Source organism: Crotalus tigris, unplaced genomic scaffold (genome assembly GCF_016545835.1).
Source record: "Crotalus tigris isolate CLP2741 ecotype Arizona unplaced genomic scaffold, ASM1654583v1 scf7180000019143.106728444:792265, whole genome shotgun sequence".
Classification (NCBI taxonomy): Eukaryota; Metazoa; Chordata; class Lepidosauria; order Squamata; family Viperidae; genus Crotalus; species Crotalus tigris.
Window position 1 is genome coordinate 600,198 of NW_024097400.1, and position 9,381 is coordinate 609,578.

Sequence of the window (9,381 nt, forward strand, 5' to 3'; positions counted from 1 at the left end):
GCAGTGTTTTTCTAAAAAAAAAAAAAAAAAAAAAAGTGCCGGAACTCACACACATACAACCCGCCTTTCCTACCCTACAAGGTTCCATCCAAAAGCTGAGGTGGCGCAGCAGTCAGAGTGCAGTACTGCAGGCCACTTTAGCTGACTGTGTTCAGCAGGTCAGCGGTTCAAATCTCACCGGCTCAAGGTTGACTCAGCCTTCCATCCTTCCGGGTAGGTAAAATGAGGACCCAGATTGTTGGGGGCAATGTAAATATATATATACATTGCTTACTGGTGTACACCGCTTAGAGAGTGCTTGCACTTAAAGCGGTATATAAGTCTCATAAATAAATAAAACAGTTGCCGGAACTCCATTCTGGGCATTCTATAAGAAAAAAAGCCCTGATCTAATCTAAGATAGAACTGGTGTTCATTGTCTGGACCAGGGTTTCGCAACCTTAACAACTTTTAAGATGTCTGGACTTCAACTCCCAGAATTCCCCAGCCAGCTATGAAGTCCACCCATCTTAAAGTTCCAAGTTTGGAAAACACTAAACATCCTATGACTGAGCTTACAACGAAGTGTAAATTCATAAGGAACAGAGAGGACGTATCTCCCGATTGACTACGTAGTAACAGACAAGAATATCTATAGCTCAGGCTTGAACTGTGGGGTCCTTAAGGCTGAGTTTAGTTGTTTCTTTACCCAACTAGGAACCCCATGAGTGCTCAAAGGGAGCTGAGGAGGAGGAGAAATGTGGCCGTGGGGTCCTTGATGTTCTCTGAGCTTGGTGTTTTTCTTGCAGACGTTTCATTACCCAACTAAGTAATGTCATCAGTGACAGTAGGGAATGGGGTTTGCTCTCATTTTATATTCTAGTGCAGTTTCCCAACCTTTTGGTTGCTTGTGTGCTGCCAATGCCTGCGACGCTCGCACAAATGGGGCCTCCAACAGCCACAATATTTGTGGTGACGCTTATGCAAGTAGGGCTGTACACACCTGCATGCACACATGCACCAGCCAGCCACTCACACAGTCCGGTGGCCAATAGGCCATGGCCTGGTAGTAGGCCACGGCCCACAGGTTGGGGACCCCTGTTCTAGTGGCTTGCCTTGTCAGTGTTGGTGGGAGTGACCATGTGCATCTGAAACAGTGCTCCTAATGCTTACAAAACACATAATGGGCACAGCAGTGATTCTTTTCCACTTGACCACAGACAGACAGTGAGTCCAAGGAAGATGGAGCCCATAACTTCCTTCCTCTATGCTGATCCAACAACAAACTCTTCTGAAGTTGCTTCTTCCAGGAGGAACCTGGAATCTTGCAGCAACATGGAACATGCTGGTCTAGTGTCCAGAAAAAGGTAAAAACCTAAGTTGTGGTAGTAGGGAAGAATCATGGTAGCATTATTTTTTGAACGAGCCAATCTCCCAAGGCAGCCATATCATGAGAGTATCTACAACAGGGGTAGTCAACCTTGGCTCTTTTATGACTCGTGGACTTCAACTCCCAGAATTCCTGAGCCAGTTGGCTCAGGAATTCTGGGAGTTGAAGTCCACGAGTCATAAAAGAGCCAAGGTTGACTACCCCTGATCTACAACATGAATTCAAAATTACAAATTTGTTCCAAGAACGAAACACAAAGTGTCACATGGTGCAACCTTATGTGGAAAAGACCCCAAGAGACGGAGCGGAAAGATGCTTCCAAAGGAATTGATAGATAAGAGACAGCTTCGCCCCCAGCTGCATGATAGATTGAAAAAGAGGCTCTGAAGAAACCCTCCTTAGCTTCCTAAGACGGTCAAAGAGACGGCGGGAGATTTGTACTTTCAGACTTGCAAAATTCTGTATGGTAGTTTTAGGGGACAGTCAGATAAGAGGTTGTTTAGCCAGAGCTGTATAATGGAAGGAGAAAGAGACTTAGAAGGGACCCTTCCTGATTTATCAGACTATAATAATAATAGTAGTAGTAGTAGTAGGAGGAGGAGGAGGAGTAAAGTTGGAAGGGACCTTGGAGGTCATCTAGTCCAACCCCCTGCTCAGGCAGGAAACCCTACACCATTTCGGACAAATGGCTGTCCAGTCTCTTCTTAGAAAATTCCAGTGTTGGAGCATTTACTGCTTCTGGAGGCAGGCTGTTCCACTGATTAATTGTTCTCACTGTCAGGAAGTTTCTCCATAGTTCTAGGTTGCTTCTCTCCTTGATTAAGTTCCATCTGTTGCTTCTTAACCTGCCTTCAGGCGCTTTGGAAAATAGCTTGACTCCCTCTTCTTTGGGGCAGCCCCTGAGATACTGGAAGACTGCTATCATGTCCCCCCTTGTCCTTCTCTTCGTTAAACTAGACATACCCAATTCTAGCAAACGTTCCTTATGTGTTTTAGCCTCCAGTCCCCTAATCATCTTTGTTGCTATAAAAGAGATGGTGGGAGATTTGTACTTTCAAACTTGAAAGACTTTATGTAGCTTTAGGGAACAGTTGGATAAGAGTCTGCCCAGCCCTCAGTTGCATAATGGGAAGAGAAAGAGGTTCTCAAAAGGGACTCTCCTTAGTTTCTCAGGCCGTAAAAGAGACAGGGCGATTTGTACCTTCAGATTTACAAGATTCTTATAGCTTTAGGGAACAGTTGGATAAGAGACTGAGCAATCCTCAGCTGCATAACAGGTACAGAAAGAGGCTTTCAAAAGGGACCTTCTTTAGTTTCCCAAGGCTATAAAACGGTGGGAGATTTGTATTTTCAGACTTGCGAAATCCTGTTAATGTAGCTTTACAATAAAATAAGATTAGCTTGTCTGGTTGTGTTTCCTGTCTGGTCTACCTGGGAAGGCCGGCACCCATTGTGCTAACATGTCTTTTAAGTTATTAGTGAACCCCCACTGCTGCCATCTCTTTCTCACAAACACACACTCATCCACAAAGACAGAAACACCATTGTTCTTTTGTTCAGCATTTGTATATATTATTTCAATATCTATCTACTTCTATTGGTCCGTATTGGACTTGGCACAGAAGAACTGCAAGAGGTCACATATCCCTCCCAAGAAATTGTGCGTTTGGCCACGAGGGGCAACATTGTGCTTAAACCACAACTGGAAGAGGAGAAACAAGTGCAAAAGAAAACCAGAGTGACGCTGTTAAGGAAGCATCTGTTCAGGTCATAGAGGATTGTCTATTGGACAGATGATGCTGAGTCAGGACAGCAGGACTGGAAGAAACATCTGGAGAGGCTCAAAGTAGAAAAAATGTCCTCGGCACCTGTCACATTTCTGCAAACCATACCATGGAAAGGGGAGATTGCGTAGTTGAAAATACACACCTTACATTCTCTTGCCAGAGCTTAGTTGTAGATCCTGATGCCCTTGAAGGCTCACCAACTTTCTAGTTGGCAGTTCTAAATTTAATTCTAGATTTTTAATCCAGATTTTATCATCCACAACTACAGTATGCAGCCCCAGCCCCATAATCCATCCAGAACCGAAAAGGCGAGGTTTAAGGAAGTATGATTTGCAGGTAACTTCATCCATCCAGATGTGGCACGGACAAACTGGACCCTGTCTTAAAATTTGCCAGACAGTTTTTGGAAGGCTACATGGGCAAAAATTGGAATACAGGTAGTCTTCGATTTAATATTTGTTGCAAGTTACAATGGTACTGAAAAATGTGACATGTGACCGACCCTTGCATTTATGATCGTCACAATATCCCTGTGATCCCATGATCAAAATTTGACCACTTGGCAACCAGGTTGTGTTTACAACCGTTGCAGTGTCCTGGGGTCATGTGATCAACGTTTTCCACCTTCCCAGGGCCCTTTGACAAATAAATTCCATGAGGGACTCCGGACTTGCTTAACACAGTGGCAAAAGAGATCATAAAATTGGGGCGACTTAAAAGACCGCATCGCCTAGCTATGGAAGTTTCAATCCCAACTGTGATACATTGAAGACTGGGGGAAGACAGATTCGCTTAACGGCTGCATGATTCGCTTAACTGTGGCAAAAAGGTGCAAATCACTTAGCGACAGTCCCCATTGTGGCCATAAGTGGAGGACCACCTATCCCACGTAGTGGGCTGCAGAAGCGGAAAGTGCAGCATTTGTGCAGGAATGTCCTTAAGACAGAACCCATGACTGTAAGAGCAGGTGATTCTGTATTCTATTCTGTGAAAGGCAAGTCAAGAGTGGGCTAGCCAATAATTTATGGGTCGGGGGGGGGGGTTGTCCACAAAGGTGATTGAGTAGGGGAGAAGCCAATTGTACCAACTTTCATTGTTTAAAAATGGCAACGCAAATGAGGAGAGGTTCCTCCTGCCGGCCACCGTGAAGTAGCCCAAAAATTGCCCCATCCATTCCCAAATCTGAGTGCTGTGAAGGGCGCATTTGTGTCACGTTTTGGTAAAGGAGGTTGGGGTAGATATCTCAATAGGGTCTGTTTGATGACACACACCTCCCTCCATCGAGAGAGCGGTTTCTGCACGCAGGAGAGGGCTCGGACGGAGCAGAAGATGGACGGGAGGCTTCGAGGCCGTTTCTGAGTTCTATTGCTTGGAACAAACAGGCCAGATCCAAGCTCACCACATTGCCAGGGGGCACCAAAGACAACCAAGCCTCTTTCAGGCATGGATGACTTACAATTAGTCCTCAACTTACAACAGTTCTTTTAGTGACCGTTTAAAATTACAACGGCACTGATTAAGTGACTTATGACCCTTTTTCACACTTACGACTGTTGCAGCATCCCCCGTGGTCATGTGATGAAAAGTCAGATGCTTGGCAACTGTCTCGTATTTATGACGGTTGCAGTCTCTCCCGGGGTCATGTGATCCCCTTTTACGACCTTCTGACCAGCAAAGTCAACGGGGGACCCAGATTCACTTAACAACTGGGTTACTAACTGATCAACTGCAGTGATTCACTTAACAGCTGATCATAAAATGGGGCAAAATTCACTTAACAAACGTCTCGCTTAACAACAGACGTTTTGGGCTCAATTGTGGTCATAAGTTGAGGACTACCTGCAGAAGGAACCTCTATTTGGCCAGAGATGCGGGCACAAGGAAGCTGGGTGGAAATACCTAAATTTTAGAAATGGATAACACTGTGGTTTTTTTTAAACTTGGCCCCTTTAAGACGGGTGGACTTCAACTCCCAGAATTCTATAGCTGGCTGTGGAATTCTGGGAGTTGAAGACCACCTGTCTTAAAAGGGCCATGTTTGAAAAACACTGCTCTGACAAAATGGAATAAGGAATAAGGTTTGAATATAATTCTGGAGAGCAGCAGAAGATCCTCAGCTAACAGGAAGGTTGAGGATAGGAGCTGCCAAATTGGAAACGCCAAGGTCCCCTTTGAAGGGACAACAGCCAGGAGAGATGAAGACATCCAGCAAGTCCTTCTGGGACATCAAAATCAGGGTGCCATCCCTGAGTCTTGACAGTCCAGGTGGAAAAAAATAAAAATAAAATAAATAAATAAATATAAGATCCAGAGAACCATTTTAAACTGGCCATCCATCTCCCTGGAATTGTTCTCACCCACAGTTCTGGGAACAGATTACGGAATCCACCTACTTCCTGATTTAAATAAAGAAGGAAGCTGTGTCTAGTTTTCATCCAGAAAGACGAGCCTACATCCTGGAAAGCACATTTTTAGAAATATTTTGACCTCGTCATCGAAACGGTGAGGTCCGTGTGAGGTTCTTGCTGACGTGACAATTTAGAGAGAGTCGAAGTTAAGTTCAAAAGCATCCGGAAGACCAAAATAATCCATGCTTGGGTCAGAAATAACCCTGAAAGTCTCAAATTCTTCTCCAGAAAATTTAAGATAGTCACTCAAAACTTTCCTACTGGGAGTAATGGGGGAAAAAAAAGAATTAAAGTCTTGGTTTTTAGTTGCTCAGTCCTAGAAACTGGAGGATGGGCAGACGTTCCTCCCGTCTCCAGCCTGAACCCCCAACCCTGAGTCCTGACTCCCGTCAGAAGAAATGGAACCCTGGCAAAATCCAGACGGGGAAAAAATAGGGGTGACCAAGGACAAAAATATTTGGTTCAAGTTCTCCTCGGTGAGGACAAATCCCAAACGGTCAGTAAAAGGGCCAGTAAATCTACTGCAGTCTTCCTCAAGCTCAGCAACTTTCAGCTGTGTGGACTTCAACTCCCAAGGACAGTGGTTCTCAACCTTTTTAATGCCGCGACCCCCAACCGGTTGTAAGTCGAGGACTACTCAACCGGTCGTAAGCCGAGGACTACTCAACTGGTGCAGCACCGTTTGCAGAATGGGACTTTTGGCGGGCTCAGCAGGGCAAAGACAGCCTGGACAATTCCTATTGGCTTTTGAAAGCCGATAGAATTAGACTCTATTCAAGAGAGTCTATTCTATTGGCTTTCAAAAGCCAATAGAATAAAAGGGAGGAGCACAGCTAAGGAAAAGGGGGGGAAAATGGCGGACTGCGTTGTTTGACAACCCCCAAGAAATGGTCGTTCGACCCCAAATGGGGTCCCGACCCACAGGTTGAGAACCACTGTCGTAGGAGGAATGGCAGAACCCAGGAGCGGAGTGAAAAGAGGGATCAGCATAGAATCCCTACGTAGCCACAAGCAAACCAAGTCCAATCTCCCTGGAGTGCCCTTGACCCTTATCTAACGCTAACCAAGTGCTGATTGCTAGTTGAGAAGATTCCTGTGCATTGGCTTTTCGCAAGAAAGCAGCTTAATTGAACCTTCAGGTGTGGACCTCGTCTTTCTTGCCTGCCACCAGTTTCATCTCGTTAAGGTTGAGGAACACTGGTCTACTGATCTGAAAAAGCAGAATGCCCCGGATTTGACCCGGAGGACGAGAAGTAGAGAGGGTTTTGCTATGTATAGAACATTTTCACATCTTCCTGGTTCTCTGCAACCGAGCGATTTCTCTAATTTTCTCAGATTTCTTCTGGAAAGCAGACCTGAAAGAGAAACAGAAGAATTTTGCCTGATGCCAATGGATCCCTGAAGAAGTCCTAGAACCACAAGACATGAATCTATCTTGTGTCATTCATCTCAAAAATCCCTCCAGTTGTCCAAGAGGTCCCTCTTCTTGGACCATCACTTGAGGAACAACCTCTACTGTTGTGTATTCTGCATTCATCATCTCCAACTCGGCATCCAAACCACAGAAAGGGTGTCTAGATATCAACAATCTCCTATTTTCATGGTCAATATTTTGTTGCAGATCTTCCTGTCCCAAAATCTGACCAGAGATGGGTGAGTTTCCTCGGAGTTGTAGCCACTGGACAGCAATTGTGAATTGTTTGGCCCTTTCAAGATCCTATCTCTTCGGTGATCTCCGAATGCTGGTTCCAACTCTCCAGGTTTAGAAAGTCAAGTTAGGTTAGGATTCTAAATACGGCCGCTACAACGTAGGACACCAAACAAGAGAAGGGAGGAAGACAATGGAAACCCAACTATGAAGACAGGCTGGGCCCTCTAAACTTTGACTAGGCCAAAGACAAAGATTCTGGTTGATTCTGGTTTCTGGGGGTTGCCCGTTTTAGGTGGCCACCGAGTCGCCTTGCGCAATCAGGCTCTGAAAACTGACCAGCTGCTTCATCTGCTCCGTTTGCATGGAGTGTCTTCGGAGGAGCCGCTTGGTCTTCGGGGACGAGGGAGCCATGGGGATCAGCCCCTTGTGGGCTGGGGAAGGGGGCTTCCCATTGGCTCGAATGTCGCGGAGGGGAGGATGAGGGTTGAAGTGCAGAGGGGGCAGGAACCCCGGGCGGGTGTGGGCGATGTGGTCGAGGAGGAACGTCCCGGAGCCTCTTCGCTCCAAGAGGCCTGGGGTCCTACGCCGAATGGTCATCGGGGAGACGGCATTGGGGATGCTCTCTAGACTTTCCCGGGAGGAGCTGGTGGGCAAGGTCAAAGGGGAGGCATTGTACCGCTTCCTCTCCAGTGAAACCCGGCCAGAATCTGGAGAACCTGGAATGGATTCGGGACAGAGGGAATCAGACTCAAAATGTTCCAAGCAGGTCAACTTGTGATGTGCCGCACTTCTGGGACTAGGACCTTGGAGACCCTCTTGAGTTTCTGGGGCTGTGTTGTGTCGAGAGAGGGTCTGATGAAGGTGGCCCAACTGGACCTTCTCTGCCCAGGAAGAATCCAAGGCCGAGACGTCATCTCCAGATCCTGGGTGGGTCCCCATCTTGAAGCAGGAGGTCTCCTGTCCTTCCACGCTGTGTCGCCGAGACAGTGGAGGCCTTTTGGCGAGGCTCAAGCCATTCATCTCAATCCGTACCCGGTCTTCTGGGCTCCGGGCTTTGTCCTGATACGAAGCGGCCAAGACCGAGGGGGCCACCAAACCCCACGGCTCAGAGTTCAGTCTCTTCAGCTGCTTGGGCTGACTTTTGGGGAGCAGCCCCGAGGAGCCCTTCTCCTCCGTCTCCTTCCCCTTGGTATGGGGCGAGCAGCTGAGTCGGGTGGCCAAGCTGAAGTTGAAAACGTCCCGTTCCTCTTCCTTCTCGCTGGCCCCGGGAGACTGGGAGGTGCGGACCTCAATGTCGGAAGGGGACATGCACAGGGCGGGCAGGGGGGGCTTGTCCTCCACGCCGGGAGAAGGCGGGGAGTTGAGGTACTGCTTGGTCTTCTTGGTTCCCGAAGGGGAGGTGTCGGTGGTGATGATGATAACCTCCTTGCCCTTGGCTTTGCAGGCATCCAGAAGCACCTGCAAGGTCGCCCGGTCCCCTTTGTTGATGGCGTACACCAACGCCGAGGCGCCCGAATAATCCTTGGCGCTGGGGTCCGCCCCGTGATTGAGCAGGACGGTGGCCACCTCGGCCCCGGCGCCTTCCGCACACGCATGCATCAAGGCAGACTTGCCCGTCTTGTCAGGACTGTTGGGGTCAGCTCCGCTCTCCAGCAGGTACCTCACCATGCGGGGCTTGTTCTGGGGGTCCTCGTAGGAGGCCACGCAGGCGGCAATGAGCGGCGTCTCACCCTGGGCGTTGCCCTCGTTGATGTAAGCCCCGCCTTCCAGCAAGAGGCGGGTCAGCCGGAATTTGCCCTGCCAGACAGCTTTCAGCAGGGCGCTGCCTTCCGTGTGCACCATGGTGAGGGCGGTCGTGATGGCGGCCTGGCCGGGGGGGGGGGGAGGGAGGCCGTCAGAAGGCGGAGATGGGAGGGGAGGCAGACATCGCAAGGGTGGCTTTTGAGACCTGCAAAAGAGGAAGAGAGGAAGACAATGGTGTGGTGGGACAGAGATTTTCTAGGGTCCAGAGATGTACAAGTAGGCCTTGATTTATCACTCCCGGAAGGAAAGAGCTTTCGGGCCACTGCAGGAGGGGTTAGACTGGATGACCTCAGAAGGTCCCTTTTGAAGAGTCAAGAAACGTAAGTCAGATTCATTTTAAGGCAGTGGTTCTCAACCTTTTTA

The 9,381-nt window shown here is 48.2% G+C and overlaps 1 protein-coding gene across 1 annotated transcript; it reads right to left on the reverse strand.

The window, feature by feature from the left end:
• Nucleotides 1–6,468: 6,468 nt before the first annotated feature.
• ANKRD34A (ankyrin repeat domain 34A) lies at nucleotides 6,469–9,057 on the reverse strand. The gene has a single exon (XM_039359945.1). It carries the CDS (start codon nucleotides 9,055–9,057, stop codon nucleotides 7,504–7,506), a length of 1,554 nt encoding a protein of 517 aa, XP_039215879.1. The 3' UTR covers nucleotides 6,469–7,503.
• Between the last annotated feature and the right edge of the window lie 324 nt (nucleotides 9,058–9,381).